The sequence below is a fragment of the Astyanax mexicanus genome, chromosome 21 (assembly GCF_023375975.1).
Source record: "Astyanax mexicanus isolate ESR-SI-001 chromosome 21, AstMex3_surface, whole genome shotgun sequence".
NCBI classification, from domain to species: Eukaryota; Metazoa; Chordata; class Actinopteri; order Characiformes; family Acestrorhamphidae; genus Astyanax; species Astyanax mexicanus.
In genome coordinates this window covers 34730221-34746799 of record NC_064428.1, presented here as the reverse complement: position 1 = coordinate 34746799, position 16579 = coordinate 34730221, and the positions used below count along the sequence as shown (strand labels likewise).

At 37.2% G+C, this 16579-nt stretch overlaps 2 protein-coding genes and 1 long non-coding RNA gene across 3 annotated transcripts in view; 2 read left to right on the top strand and 1 right to left on the bottom strand.

Moving 5' to 3' along the window:
- The window catches only part of LOC103032576 (uncharacterized), a 57666-nt gene that overhangs the window by 37326 nt on the left and 3761 nt on the right, over nucleotides 1-16579 (top strand). The gene's annotated exons all lie outside the window — the stretch shown is intronic.
- Nucleotides 1876-3465, top strand: LOC111193606 (GTPase IMAP family member 9-like). The gene is made up of 2 exons (XM_049469218.1): nucleotides 1876-1923; nucleotides 2327-3465. Coding segments are annotated over exons 1-2 (636 nt in total). The 5' UTR covers nucleotides 1876-1922; the 3' UTR covers nucleotides 2962-3465.
- On the bottom strand, nucleotides 1917-16177 carry LOC125785563 (uncharacterized). The gene is made up of 5 exons (XR_007427909.1): nucleotides 15651-16177; nucleotides 11196-11316; nucleotides 7065-7192; nucleotides 6240-6538; nucleotides 1917-2115 (listed from the first exon to the last, which is right to left on the bottom strand). It is a non-coding gene; the product is annotated as an uncharacterized LOC125785563 (long non-coding RNA).

Below are 16579 nucleotides of genomic sequence, written 5' to 3'. Positions count from 1 at the left end.
ATCCTTTACTCCCCCCACCCTCCTCCCAATAAAACTCTCTCTCTGATTCTACTTTTGATTTCAGCTCATGAGATGAAGAACAGGAGATGGCCTCCAGCAGTGGTAAGTATCCAGTTACTGAATAAAAATAGATGTGGGTTTGGTCGTGGTGCGTTTTTTTCACATTAAATTCATTTAAAAAGATCAGGAAAATAAAACACGTGTCCGGTAACTAAGCGGATCAGCTCCACGTCTTGTTTATTTACAGGTTAGTTTATTATAACAGGCGGATTTGGACAGATCTGATCATACTGGGGCGAGTCCTCCAACCCAGATCCCCCGTAACGCTGTGTTCTTCGTTAAAAAGTTCGTAAGAATGGTCGTTAATAACGAAGCGTTTCCGAAAAAACTCCGGAATCAAAGTGAACTACGTGAATTCGCTGCGAAATGAACAAAAACTCAAACCATCCGTTATTTACAAACTACTTATACAGCTGGATTTACCTGCAGTTCATCACAGAAACGACAGGGGCCGCCAAATCTCGAGAAAAGGGATCCGCATAAACCCTATAATAATAATAATAATAATAATAATAATAATAATAATAATAATAATAATAATATATATATATATATATATATATATATATATATATATATATATATATATATATATATATATATATATATTCTTTGGATGCACATGATGAATTCATTGGACAACCATGGTCAAATTAAATTTACCATATATTGACGTGGTGGCATCCTTCTAAAAAGCTCCATGAGCAGCTATGGTGTAAAACAGTAGTAAGTAGTGGCAATGCATCAAATTCACTAACAGTTGACAAAGTTGTATAAAATCCACATGAGCTAGTTTAAAATTTGCTATCAATAAAAACATTTCAAAAGTATAAACTAACTGGACTGGTGTAGCCAATTTATTTAGAAATGACTTACATATTAAAATTAAATATAAAATTATACAGTTGTACCTCAACTCAGAGACTTGATAATATGCTAAGATTTGCGGTAAAAAAAAGAAATCTGCCGTAGCCTTTAGCATAAAAATATTTAAGCTCTGGACAGCAGTAATATAAGGATGCTGTGATTTTGATTTGTGAATTTCATTGAACACTGTTACCACAACATTTCTTACACTGCAACACTCTGCAAAAAATCCATTGGCAAAAACTAGACAAAATATATGTAAATTAAGATGTAAATGCTTAAATAAAGCAAAAAATCTGCCAATGGGATGAGTGTTTTTTTTCTTAGTAAGATTTTTTAAAAAAGCAATCACAAAATATCAAAATGAGTGAAATAAGCTTAACTGAGGAAAATAGGGGGCTCTAAGGTGCTGCCACTAGAATCTGATGGTTGCTAGATCAAATCCTGAGTCATGCTGCCTGCCATCAGCAGCAGGATTCAAAAGCAATCACAAAATATCAAAATGAGTGAAATAAGCTTAACTCAAGCAAAAATCCCTTATTTCTTGGCTTAAATTCATACAGAAGAATCAGTATAACTTGACTAGTAACATTTTGTGCTTATTTCGGGTTCAAATGACTTAAAATAAGGTGAACATTTTAAGTGAGTCTAAATAAGAGCATACTACTAAACAATCTTACACTTATCATGCTTAGTAAGACAAAAATTATTATCAGAGAAAAAAAAGTAAGATTTATTGCCTTGAAATAAGATAATTTCACTAGCTAAGATTAATGTTTTTGCACAGTCTACAGTAGATCATGATGAGCTGTTATTAATGTTATACTGTAAGTGAAGCTGTGATGTAAGATCACTGAAGCATTTTCTGAGAATGCTGTATTGAACCTTGTTTGCTGAAATTACATCACCGTAACAGAAAATAACAGACAACTTGTGTTTTTGGCACAGATCTACCACAGCCACAGTGGAGGCAAAGTCTACTTGAACTTCCACACAGTAGGACACAATGCATTCATATTCTCTGGAATGTGGAGTAAAGGCTTTTTTTTATTATTTAAAACCATGTCCATTTTTTTCTGCCCAAAAATAACACTCTGTGTGAAAGGGCCTTTAATTCTTCTTCTTCTTCTTCTTCTTCTTCTGCTTCTTCTTCTTCTTCTCAATAACAGCTTTTTATTTGCTGCATCCCTGAAAAACAGAAATGGCTGTGTATTAATAAACTGAAATTAGTTGATTAGACATTGCATTAAATATCTTGGTTTTCTGTCTGCTATATAAATAAAATTAATAAATGTACTTACTTGTAATTGTGCTTATCATGCTGTCCTAACATTTTCTGAATTTGGGTTGAATTATGATTAGTAAAGTATTATAATTTAATTTCTGTTTCCTTATACAGTGCGGTTTGTGCTGGTGGGAAAGAATGGCCAGCTAAACAGAAGAGTGGGAAACTTCATCCTGGGAAGAGAAGTATTCGCTCCTGAAGCCCCTCCTCACTGCAGTCAGGGAGCAACAGAAAACGTGAAGGGAAAGTACATCACACTCATCATCACTCCTGACCTGTTCGATCCTGAACTCACTAATGAGGAACTGAATGATCGAGTTTCAGAGTGCATGACTCTGTGTGCTCCTGGACCTCATGTTATAGTTCTGGTCCTTCAGCGAGACGACTTCACTGAAGCAGACAGAAAACAGCTGAATTTCATTTTCAGTTCTGTATCTGAGGAAGCCCGTAAACACACCATAGTTCTGACACACCCCGGCAGCTGTATAGATCCAGTTTTAGAGACTGTCTCAAATGAGATCTTTACAGGATTTGACTTTATAAGTGGATGCAGTCAGACTGTTCTATTGGACCTCATGGAGAAGAGGATAAAAGAGAACAGAGGAAGATGCCTTAAACAGAAGAAATTTGTGATGGCTCCACTTGTAACAGAAGAGGAACAGCAGCAACAACCAACAGTGGAGCGTAAAGCTGAACAAGCAGTGCGGAAAAAGACAAGTATGTCACAAAAGGATGCTGTTAAAAACTGAGGAAAATAGGGGGCTCTAAGGTGCTGCCACTAGGATCTGATGGTTGCTAGATCGAATCCTGGGTCACGCTGCTTGCCATCAGCAGTCGGAGTCTGAGAGAGCACAATTGACCTTGCTCTCTGTGGGTGGGTAGATGGCGTGCTGTCCCTACAGCACTCCCAAATTAAGAACTAGGGGAAATGGGGGCTCTAAGGTGAGAGCACAACTGACCTTGCTCTTTCTGGGTGGGTAGATGGCGTGCTGTCCTCACAGCACTCCCAAGGTTAAGAACTAGGGGAAATAGGAGGCTCTAAGGTGCTGCCACTAGGATCTGATGGTTGCTAGATCGAATCCTGGGTCACGCTGCTTGCCGTCAGCAGCCAGAGAGAGCACAACTGACCTTGGTGATGCCGGTCACTGTGCGCTGATGTATCAGAGCTGAGTTGAGCACGCAGGCTACTCTGTAATGCTACATGAGCAGCAGTGTTGCCTTCATGTGCTAGTCTTCACTCTCCTAGTGTTGGGGGCATTGCTAGTAATAGGGGGAGTCTAAGTAGGTGGGGTAATTGGCCTTCCAAATTGGGGAAAAAAATTGGATTAAAAAACTGGGGGAAAAAAAACAGATTTCATTTTCCCCATGAAATTGCTTAACAGTGTAAACACCTTTTGCAATAAGTCAGGTATTAGAGTAACACTTATTTTCAGAAACTGTGATAATAAATCTTCTATGCTGTTGATAACAGTGGTTTTGGTTACTGACACTAATGTTCTTGAACCAGGAGGGGGTATCAGAGATTCAATCGTAGGATTCTTTCGTGGGGGAAAACAGAATGGTGAGGGTGAGTATAACTTAATCTTACATGTCTTTGTTATCTTGATTGTGCATTGCAAAGCAAATTTTCTCCCACATTTTTGCCAGTTACATCAATTAGTCCAGAATGTTTAAACTGATCAGGAATGACATATTTGTGCGAAGCTTTTTTATTTGATATACAATATATATTTCGCTGTCCAGTTTTCTTTGTGTAATTATGTGTGCAGGCGTCGGGTGTTTTATATGATTGCCTAGCAACACCCTTGTAACCACATGAAATGTCATAGTTACAACATAGCAACCAATTTAAATAGAATAGAAGCCCCCTAGCAACACCACTGCAACCACATGGGATTTCATAGCAGTCACCTTCAATCGCTTAGCAAGGACTTAAATATACCCTTTTAACCACCCTATATGGAACATGACTGGCTATCAGCATCTTACCAATATTTAACAATCATATAGCAACATTACATAGTGTCTCCTAAAAGTGAGCATTTCTCTTGACATTTGACATTTCTGCAAATATTTTATTAGATATTTTCGTGGAAGAACAGTATAGAGATGAAACTTGGATATAATGTTGATCAGACATTGCTTGAACTATATTGGGTTCTGCTATCATAAAAGAGTTTAAATAAATGTAAAGTAACAATGTGCCTATATTTAATTGTGCTTTCCATCCTGTCCCAACTTTTTCTGAATTGGGGTTGTATTATAATTAGTAAAGTATTATATTTTAATTTATTTTTATTTCACTATGCAGTGCAGATTATGCTTTTGGGAAAGAATTGCCAGGAAAACAGAAAAGTGGGAAACTTCATCCTGGCAAGAGATGTGTTCGATCCTGAAGCCCCTTCTCAACGGAGTCAAGTAGCAACAGAAAAATTGAAGAAAAGATGCATCACACTCATCGTCACCCCTGACCTGTTTGATTCTGGACTCTCTACTGATGAAGTGAACGATCGAGTGTCAGGGTGCATGACTCTGTGTGCTTCTGGACCTCATATTATAGTTCTGGTCCTTCAGCGAGACAACTTCACTGAAGCAGACAGAAAACAGCTGAATTTTATCCTCAGTTCTGTATCTGAGGAAGCCCGTAAACACACCATAGTTCTGTCACAGCACAGCAGCAGTGTAGATGCAGTTACAGACGATGTCTCTAATGAAATCATTGCAGAATTCAGTAAATGGCATTTTGACTTTATAAGTGGATGCAGTCAGACTGTTCTACTGGACCTAATTGAGAAGAGGATAAAAGAGAACAGAGGAAGATGCCTTAAGCAGAATGAATTTGTGATGGCTTCATTTGTAACAGAAGAGGAACAGCCTCAACAACCAACAGTGGAGCGTAAAACTGAACAAGCAGTGCGGAAAAAGACAAGTAAGTCACCAAGATGCTGTTAAAAACTGGTGAAAATAAGGGGCTCTAATTGGTCAGTGTACTTAGGCACTACCAGCATGATTGGATCTTGGGTTCTACTGCTTGCAATCAGCAGCCGGAGTCAGAGAGAGCATTGCTAGTAATAGGTGAAGTCCAGCTAAATGGATGCAGTAATTGCCCTTCCAAATTAGGGAAAAAACAGGATAAAAAAACTGGGAAAACCTGTTTTCATTTAAATTGAAGCTGCAGTGTAAGATCACTGATGCTGACAATTTTGTGAGCATGCTGCATTAAACATTGTTAGCTGCAATAACATCACCGTAACAGAAAATAAAAGACAGCTTGTGCTTTTGGAACAGATCTACCACGACTGCGAAGGAGGGGAAGTCTACCTGAACCTTCACACAGTAAGTTACACTGCATTCATATTCTCTGGAATTACTATTTCGTATTATCTGTAATATGTGTAAAGACCCTTTCACTCCGAGTCCCACTACACTTCAGTAGATTTAAAGACAGGTAAGTCATCCAAAATGCTTTAGGTTTCTAATAATTGATTTAGGCAATTAAATCAATACATTTCGAGCTAGAGAGATTTCTTCAGCTTCAAAAGAGGCTTCCTTGTGGGATGATGGCCATGCACACCAAGTTAATGCAGTATGCATCGAATGGCCTGAGCACTGCAGGCTGGCCTCCCACTTCTTAAACCTCTGCAGCAATGCTGGCAGCACTCATTGTTTTTTTTGTGTAAGCTAATTTTTGGATATGAGACAAAACATTTGTATACAACTTCTTTGGTTGAACCTGGTGAGGCCTGTTTCAAGTGGGACATGTCCTGCAAAACTGCTGTATGACTGTAAGGAATTAATAGCAGAGTATACATCAGCAAACTGGTGCTTATGACTGACTAAGCTGACTAAGAGTCTAAAGAGTCTGACTAAGAGTCTAAACCTTGTTCTTTTAAATCTGAAAGTTCTGCAGCCGAGATAAAGTAGTTCATTAAATAGTGATCCAATGAAGGGTGCCGATTGGTCCAGCAGTCTAAAGCGCTGCCACTATGATCAGATCACTGGTTCGAATCCTGATCATGCTGCTTACCATCAGATCCAGGGCCCTGAGAGAGCACAATTTGCCTTGCTCTCTCTAAATGGTGCTCCTTCTAATCACTTCTAGGGTGATGTCAATCAGCACAAGGCGTCTGTGAGCTGATGTATCAGATCCAAGTCACTGCGCTTTCCTCTGATGCGCTGTGATGCTACTCAGCAATGCTGCGTCAGCATCGGCAGTCTGACTTTACATGTATCGAAGAAGGCATGTCTTCACCCTCCTTGTGGGATCATTAGGGATTAGGGATACACAGCTGAGAAGCAGCTGAATGGGTGGGTCAATCGGCCTGGCTAAATTGGGAGATAAATGGGAGAAAATTAGAAATACATTTTTTAAACAAAAAACAAAAAAAAAACAAAGAACTCCTAAAATTCCACCTCTGTAAATGCAAAAAACTGTGCTGCTCTTGAAAATTCAAGCTCTCGACGTGAGGAAAGGAAAAAGAATGACGGATCCTGGAGTTGAATTTTTTAAATATACGTAGAAAAAGTAAGGCAATTGTTAAAAAAAAATGTAATACACTAAATATGTAATGTTTACAGTGTATATGTGCAGTACCACATTCAAATATTTTTGGATAATTTAGAAAAAGTACAAGAAAGTACATTTTAAATATCTGTGAATATCTCTTTAACAAGTTTTTTTTTATTCAGGGTCTCAGGAGTTGAATTTGGTGCTGTGTGGGATTGATGTATCACATAAAGCCTTCATATCAGATCTTATACTGGGCCATACCCAGCACAGTCAAAAGACCAGCCGGAAGCCCTGCTTGCCATGTGTAAGGAGGCGTAGAGAAGTACCTGAACCCTCAGTTACCTTGATGGAGATGCCGGCTCTCTGCAGCGCTCATAAGGAGGATGTGAAGTGTGAAGCTATCCGCTGTGTCTCTCTTTGTGATCCCGGAGTCCACGCTTTTCTCTTCATCGTTCCTGTTGGTCCCCTCACTGATGCAGACAAAGAAGAAATGATGAATATCCAAGAAATCTTCAGCTCCAGAGTGAAAGATAATCTAATAGTTATTTTTACCACACCTACTATGCAACCGCCTGTTACAGATTTTATTGAACATGACTCAGAAATCAGGAGGTTTCTGGCTTTGTGTGATGATAGATATATAATAGTGGAAACAGGCATGGGGAAATCCTCCAAGCAGGCAGGCGAAAAGCTGTTGGATGAATTTGTAAAAAGGATTGAAGCACCACCCTATTCTTTTCACACCTACATGATGATTCAGCAAGAAAGATTCAGGCGTGAAGTGGAGGAGGAGTATAAAGCAGAGCTGAGCAAACAGAAGAAGGAAATCCAGGAGTTAAAGAGGACGATCCAGTCAGGAGGTAGGTGATTTGACTTCAAATAAAGCCTAAAATGAAGACTTTTACAAATATATTCATCCAGCCATCGGGTTGCAACCAGGGGAAAAAATGGGACTGGGCCACAGGCTATCTGAGCACTGCATGTTTCTCTGCATTTCATCAAAATAGATATTTTACATTTGTGAATCGATTTAGAATTGCTCACATTTACTTACTTCATGATGCATGTAAGAATCAATCCCCAGATCCCTATTTCTGGGGTTTACAATGGGTTTTTCTGATAAGAATTTTAGCTTACTAAGCATTGTGTAATTGTAAGATTGCTTTACTTATTTTAGGAATAATGTCATCTTATTATGTTATAATGCAATCTTATTCAGTCTTACTTAAACTTGTCTCACAATTTAAATTGTCCTGATTCTTGTGCACAAATTTAAGACACAAATTAAGGGATTCTTGCTTAATTTAAGTCTTACTTCGCTTTTTTATAGATTTTATAATTGCTTATTATAAGAAATTCTACTTAGAAAAAAATCTCTAACAATGTATTGCTTAATTAAAACATATATGTCTCACTTTACATATATTTTGTCTGTTTTTTGCCAATGGGTTTTTTGTCTGTGTGTTCCCTTGTTTTATGGCATCAATTACTTTTGTTTTCCAATTATTTATCATTGAAGCACAAGGTTTGAAGAAGCAGAACTTTAATTATAACTTAATTGTGGAAGAAACTCTTGAAATAAGGTAGATAGCTTCCTTCCATGACACTGCCACCCCCATATTTAAGAATCTGAATGTGCATCTTTTGTTGTAATGTAGAGTTTCACAATGTTTGCAGTTTCCACTGAACATTTTCCAAGTTTTTGGCTTATCCATGTGGTCATAAGTACACTTTAGACAGGAAGCAGTGTAGAGTAGTGGCTTCCTCCATGTTAGTGGATTTAAAAGGATGACCACAGTGATGTTGAAATAAATGTATTTGTAAATGTGCCTCACATTGCACATTAGACAGGCTTAGAAATGTCTTTGTAACCTGGTGAGATTAAAAAAAGAACCTGGAATCTTCTTTGTTCGATGTGTAGTGAAAAACAGTAAAGTCTCAAGTATAGGTTAAAGAACTGGAAGGCCTGTTGAACCTACATTAACTAATACACCTAGAGGTTCAACTAGAGGTTTTATTTATATTTCTGTATCTTTAGAGATAATATTAAATTCTGGACAGTTTTATACAGAAATACAAATTGTAAAGCCAGGGTGGGCAATATTATATCGTATACAATATATCGTGACGCAGAAATATCATGATATTAAAAATCTATATCGTGATAATAGAGATGTTCGGTCTTAAAAGTAGTCTATTATTTACTGTGAAGCTTTAGGTGTATTTATTGTATAATTGTTTTAGTTTGCAGTTTATATGCATGCAATAAATATTCTGCAATATTATTTGCTGCATTATATTATTTTATGCTATATTATTTATTTTGCCACATTATGATTATGCTGTTATACTCTTATACTATATTCCTGAAATGAATTATTAAAGCTCACCTTCCGCGAAAATCCGATTTTTCTTGTTTTTTGTGGAATACAGTAGGTCTCTCCGAGTTGAATGTGTACACCTGCACATTAAACTGTTTTGCAGCCCCCATTGTCTGCAGGAGCTAAGCAAAGAAATCCCCCCTCCCCCCCTCCGAAAAACGGGTGAATTTTGAATTATCTTTCTGCCTACGTAGGCAGAAACTCACAGACCAGCCCACCTTGGCTCGAGAAACTCCCAGAGGCGGAGCTGAAGCGACGCAACATCACCGCTCATCAGTTAGGAGGTGGGAGGCAGTGAGCGGCAGAGCGGCGGAGGGGCGTCGCAGTGCTCCTAGCCAATCAGAGGAGAGATATTTGCATGCTGTTTGCATGTATGAATATTCATGAGCAAAGCTGGAATCCGGTCATTTTGGACACACCCCTAAAACAGTCCATTAAAAAAGAGCTATACAGAGACACCTGAGCACTTTTTTTTTTACAAAAACGGCTCACATGTCATTCATTCATACTAGAGACCACAACTAGACATTTTAAAATGAAAGAAAAAACGACGGAAGGTGAGCTTTAATTTTTCTGTTTTCCTACATCGCCAAGTATATCGTTATCGCCAATATACCCTGAAATATCGTGATATTATTTTAGAGCCATATCGCCCACCCCTATTGTAAAGGGTTCACAGCTGCAGGGTCAGTTGTAATCATGAAGCATACCATGGTAACACATTGTAGAATATCACAACATGTAGTATATTAATGGTACTTTTTTTTCAGGTGATGAAAACAAACTTGAGGCTCCGAATTCCCTGAGGATATTATTGATTGGAAAGACTGGGAATGGAAAGAGTGCAACAGGAAACACCATCCTGGGAAGAAATGAATTTGCTACTAAAGCCAGTATGGATGCTGTGACAAGAGTTTGCCAGAAAGGAGTTGGTGAAGTACTGGGGAGAACAGTTGCAGTAATTGACACTCCTGGTCTCTTCGATCTCTCACTGTCAGTGGAAGACACACAGCAGGAAATTATGAAGTGCATCTCAATGTCAGCACCTGGACCCCATGCTTTCATTATAGTACTGAGTGTGGGAAGAATAAGCCAAGAAGAGGTGGACACCTTAGATCTGGTAAAAAGGATATTTGGCCCAAAGGCTGCAATGTTCACCATAGTGCTGTTCACTAGAGGAGATGACCTGAATAATCTGACAATAAAGGATTACGTAGAAAAATGTACCATCGAGCCAGTCAGGAAGATGCTCAGAGACTGTGGAGACAGATTCATAGCATTTAATAACAGAGAAAAACAAGACCAAACCCAGGTTTCTGAGCTTCTCACAAAGATTGAAGAAATGATTAATGCAAACCCATCAGGTCGGTTCTTTACAAACAGCATGTTCCAAGAAGCAGAAATATCCATCAAAATGAAAATCGGGAAACTTCTGAGAGAGAAAGTGAAAGAGATTGAAGCTAAAAAGGAAAAGGAAAAACAATGGAATATATGAAAAAATTAAGAAGGTTGATTTAAGCTCTAAAAGTTTAAAGAAAAAGAAGAAATGTGGAAGAAAAAATGAGAGATGAAAGACAAATGCAAAGTCAGAAAAGGCAAGAATGCAAATGGAAAAAGGAAAAACAGCTAATGGAAACAAAGGCAGAGGATAAAAAGAGAAAAAAGAGAGAGAGAAAAAAAAAGATTTATTTTTTTAAATCAGCAAAAGCTAGCAATGGATGAACTGAGAAAGAGACAAGGCTAAGACCTTAACAGGAGAGATTTGGAGAAGGATAAAAGGAGACAAAAAGAAGAGGATGAGAGACATGATTGGGAGAGGAGAATAAAAGAAGCTGAGCACAAGAGGAAAGATATTCAAGAGGACCTTAAGCGTAAACAGAGGGAATGGGAAAGATACATGGAAAGACGGAAGGAGAAACGAGAAAAAGATGATCAGAAGAGAAAGGAGAAGCATGCCAAAGAGCTACAAGCAAAGCAAAAAGAGAAATTTGAAAGACACGTTGAAAATGAAATATTTCAGAGATTGGAAAAAAGCAATAAAGAGAGCATGAGGAAAGAAATGCCTCCTATCTGTGCAAAATCTCCTCCAGACCTTCTCCTGCCTGTGCACTCTCCTCAAGACCTCCTCCTGCTTGTACACTCTCCTCCACACCTCCTCCTGTCTGTGTACACTCTTCTCCAGACCTTCTTCTGCCTGCAAACTCTCCTCCAGACTTTGGAATATGCATCCATACAAAAATAAAACTGAATTAAAATACAAATACGTATTTGACATTTATTTTTCAACACGTGCAAAAATATCATGACAGTTTTTTTTAACATACTGTTATTTCAAAGTCAAATCTAAAGTTAAAAGCTTAATGGAAAAAGAAAACTGAAACTTCACTTTGGATTTGCTTTTTCCTCATGCACTGCATGATAAGTGTTAAAATGAAAATGCATTATGCATTTAGGTTTTCTTTTTTAACAGTGAAAAGCTAAAGATGTGGCAAAATGCAAATGCAAAATGGGTAAATAATACCAAACTGTCAGTTTAAGATTATTTTTTTAGCCCTCAATGTTTTCATAGCAAAGTACACAGAAACATCATCCACACCTATAGCACAGATGAAACTGTGAGGAAGCTGCAGAGGTGGGAATAACAGCAATAAACCTTTTTTTTTATCTTACAGTGTGAAAAATTTATACAAATTCTAGGCAGGGCTGGTATGTTTTATGACTTCTAAGGAACACATTTAAACTAATAATGAAAAAAAATATTTTAGAGTTTAATGTCTCTTTAAGACTTAAGAAATTAAAGGCTAACTAAAACTCCTGATTTTAGCTGATTCCACTCTCAGCTCAAATTTGAAAAAAGGCTAACAAATGGGAGGAGTAGTTTGGGAGGGACACTTGGTGATGTATGGGTTTAGGGGTGGGGCAGGAGGAAGAGCTGATTGGCTGAGCTGCAACAGCAGCAGTGTGCCTCTGATAGCGGTGAGCGAAGATGGTTGCACGTCAGCTGGGATGTTGTATTATTGATTGACTGATCTGCATATTGTGATGTGTCTGTGTACTTTAGTACATGCCTATAGCACAGTTGAACCTGAGAGGGCGCTGCAGAGGTGGAAATTACGCAATAAATGATTTTAGGACATTTTTATAATAATTTTAAACAGGATTGATATGTTTCATTGCTTTAAATGAACACATTTTAGATATTAATGAAAATAATATGGTTTACGGTTTAGTAGCTCTTTAAGAGTAAAGACATTGCAATTAAGTAAAAACAATCTGTGTAAACTATGTGTAAAATATGAATATTTTACCTATTTTACGTTAACATAAGCAAAGAACCACTGAATAAGAGGCAGAGACAACGATTTGTAAGGTTTATTTACAAGTGTAAATAATAATTAGTATAAAGTAGTGATAATAAATTATTAGTCTCATTTATTGATTTTAACTGTACTGATTTTACTTTATCGTTAATTGCTTTAGGTTGCTTTTAGAGTTTTTAAACAATATATAAAGACATGAAATTGAGTGTTTAACACTGTTAGATAATCAATAAAGGGTTATAAAAATAGAGTAAGATGTTAATTTACTGAACTAACTTTCTTGAAAATTAAACCCCCCACCCACCCCCACCCTTACCCCTCCTCCCAAAACTCTCTCTCTGATTCTACTTTTGATTTCAGCTCATGAGATGAAGAACAGGAGATGGCCTCCAGCAGTGGTAAGTATCCAGTTACTGAATAAAAATAGATGTGGGTTACGCCGTGCAGCGTTTTTTCACATTAAATTAATTTAAAAAGATCAGGAAAATAAAACACGTGTCCGGTAACTAAGCGGATCAGCTCCACGTCTTGTTTATTTACAGGTTAGTTTATTATAACAGGCGGATTTGGACAGATCCGATCATACTGGGGCGAGTCCCCCACCCCAAATCCCCCGTAACGCTGTGTTTTCGTTGAAAAGTTCGTAAGGATGATCGTTAATTACGTAGCGTTTTTTAAAAAAAACCCGGAAGTAAAGTAAACGATGTGAATTCGCTGCGAAATGAACGAAAAACCCAAACTATCCGTTATTCAGAAACTACTTATACAACTGGATTTACCTGCAGTTCAGCTCATAAACGACAGGGGCCGCCAAATCTCGAGAAAAGGGATCCGCATAAACCCTATAATAATAATAATAATAATAATAATAATAATAATAATAATAATAATAATAATACATCTAAAACACACATTTATTATATAAATATACATTTATTTGAAAATGAGTAAACCATAATATACCTTCTGTTCATTCCACAGCATTAAAAATACTGTTTATTTACTTAATTTAATGTTGAATTTGTTTAATTTCTAAGTCTAATGTTCAAAAACAAGTTTATTTCTGAAGAACGTGTATTTAATGCACATTAAGTTAATCATTATTATCTTACCAGGAAATATCAAACTCTTCAAAATACTGAATAAAAATAAAACAATAGGAATAAACTGAATAAAAATAAAAATAGGATATATACTCCTTTGTATATTCTGACTGTAATATAAAGAACAATAATAATAATTCATAATAACAAGATAAATAAAACCTGTTTAACTTTAGCCATTGTTTTTAAACTTATAAAAAAAGCTATAAAGGAATATTGGCATCTATAAAATGAACATGTTAAAACTTACATAATTTTGCATTTGAGGTGCCCAAAACATAATAAATAATAATAATAATAATAATAATAACAATAATAATATATATTTTTTATTAACAATGGATACATATCACTATATTTATGTATCTGTGTGTGTTTATGTTTATGTATTTATGTGTCTGTGGGGGCGTTGGGGTTAACATTGTGCTACCATTGTGCATGTAAAGAACATTAGTAAAGCAGAAAAAACCTTGTATATTATGTTTTTGTCACAGATTTATTTCGACCTCGGAGAGCGCAAAGTCTTTCCCCACCTCCTTGTAAGTTTCACTGAATTCATATATATATATATATTTGATTGTATAAAAAATGCAAATTAAACAAAAAATCTTTTTTTGTTTCTAACAGTTGACTTTTATTTGATCCATCCATTTCTGTTTTTCAGGCATGAAGTATTCCAAAAAAAGTTGGGATGGGACAACAAAAGGCTGTAAAAGTAAGTGTTTCTAAAAAAACTTTGGATGTTTTACCATCTAAAGCCCATAATATCATAAAAAATTTAGAGAATCTGAAGAAATGTAGTGATTCATCTGAGCTCGTCTGCTTTAGTTCCGGACCAGAGAAGAATGCATAACAAAACAACTCTGTTCTTTTCAAAACTATCTATAACAAATATACACTCTGTGATCCCCTATGTGATTAAATTCAATTCAATTCAATTCAATTTCTATAACGATTTTTACAACAAAGGTTGTCACAAAGCAGCTTTACAGAGAAAAACAGGTCCACGCCTCTTATAAGCAGCACAGTGGCAAGAAAAACTCCCTTTAAGAGGAAGAAACCTTGGAAGGAACCAAGACTCAGTCAGAGGAACCCATCCTACTCGGGTTGACCCGCTCAGTACAAACAAATAACAAACAACAAACAAATAACAGAACAAAACAGTACAGAGAATAAATGTGATGTGATGACCCCACTTGTAACAGAAAAAGTCTAGGCAACAGCACTAAAAACAGAAAAAACACAGACTGGAGAAATAGAGAAGGAACAAAGTGTGGAAAAAGAACAGCAAGTCAGAAACACAGAGACAGATGATGTTAAAATCTGTTAAAAACAGTTTAATTTATTTTATTAATTTATTTTATTTTTAATTAGCCTGTTCAATGTACAATCCCCTTGAAAATGTTTAGAGTTTAACTGCTATGTTAAATAAGTCAGTTAACAGAATCAACACTATTCTCATATAAATTGTAATATTTCCACTATATTAATTTAATATATTAATTGAATATTTCAGAGCCAGATACAAGGATTGTGAGTCTGTTCCAGAGATTTGCTGGAAGAGGTAAACAGGACAGTGAGGGTAAGTAATACTCATTATCTTATTAGTGGCTGTGCATTGTAAAGCACTCACTGATTCTTGCTGGCTAAATCAGTCAGCAAAGTTTCAAGATTTGGGTATCATTCACATTTGAACCAAAACTTGTGCCTGGAATTTGGGACTGGTACCAACAGTATTTTTTTCTGCACTTTCTCTCTATTAACAAAAATGTCAATGGGAAGTCTTCAGCTTTCATTGTGGGTAAAAACCTTTCCCTATTGGCCCTGGATAAACTACCACCATCTTTATCTTCCCCCTTTTGCCTCACTCACTCTGGCTTTGGCTCTGCTGTACTTGCTGGGGTTGTCAGCATACCGTTCACTCCAGGGAGTGTCCAGGGTTCACAACTGCTCCCATACTCAGGCACATTGCCCTGGATTCAGGCCAGATTAACAGGGATGGGGAGGGCTCCCTGAGTTGCATGTCAACACAATTGAAGCTGAAGACTTTCCAAGGTCTGGTTGGCGGCAATGGCCCAATGCTGTAGCACTGCTATGTGTCTTGTAGGTTACAGCTCTGTCTACCTGGTCAGTGCCGCTGCATTTCCAATAGTGTATGCTTGAGACCCTGCTGGAGACTTAGTTTTACTTTTTCAACCACAAGAGGAGCACTGGGGTTACCACTGGCCTTGACAGCACCACTACAGCTCTTTTTGCCTTGTCAGCAAAGCAGCACAATCTAAAAAAGCAAGCTGAAGCCTCAGGCTAGCTGCCTTGTATTCATTTTGAAAGAAATCTGAAAGAAAGCAAAAGAAACTAAGAAAAAGTAAAGCAGAATTTTGGAAAGAAATGCATGTATAGATCCCTACATAGAAACAAATAGTGTAAAAACTGCATTAAAAACCTGATTAATATTTCAAGCTTGTTTTTTATTCATTCAGAATCTCAGAGGTTGAACTTGGTTCTGTGTGGAATTGATGGAGCACTTAAAGTCCTTATATCAGATCTTATACTGGGCCAGAACCAACGCAGGTCCGACCCCAGTCTGGAGCCCAGCTTAACATGTGTAAAGAGAGCTGGAGAAGTGTCTGGACGCTCAGTTACCGTGGTGAAGATGCCAGCCCTCTGCAGGATTCTTAAGGAAGATGTGAAGTGTGAAGCTCTCCGCTGTGTCTCTCTCTGTGATTCTGGAGTCCATGCTTTCCTCTTCATCGTTCCTGTCGGTCCCCTCACTGATGCTGACAAAAGAGAAGTGGAGAAGATTGTGAAAATGTTCAGCTCCAGAGTGAAAAATAACCTAATAGTTATTTTTACCACATCTACTATGCAACCGCCTGTTAAAGATTTTATTGAACATGACACAGAAATCAGGAAGTTTCTTGCTTTGAGTGAAGATCATTATATAATAGTGGGAACAGAGATCGGGAAATCCTCCAAGCAGGCAGGTGAAAAGCTGGTAGATGAAATTATAAAGAGGATCAAAGCACAACCGTATTCTCTTTACATGTATATGA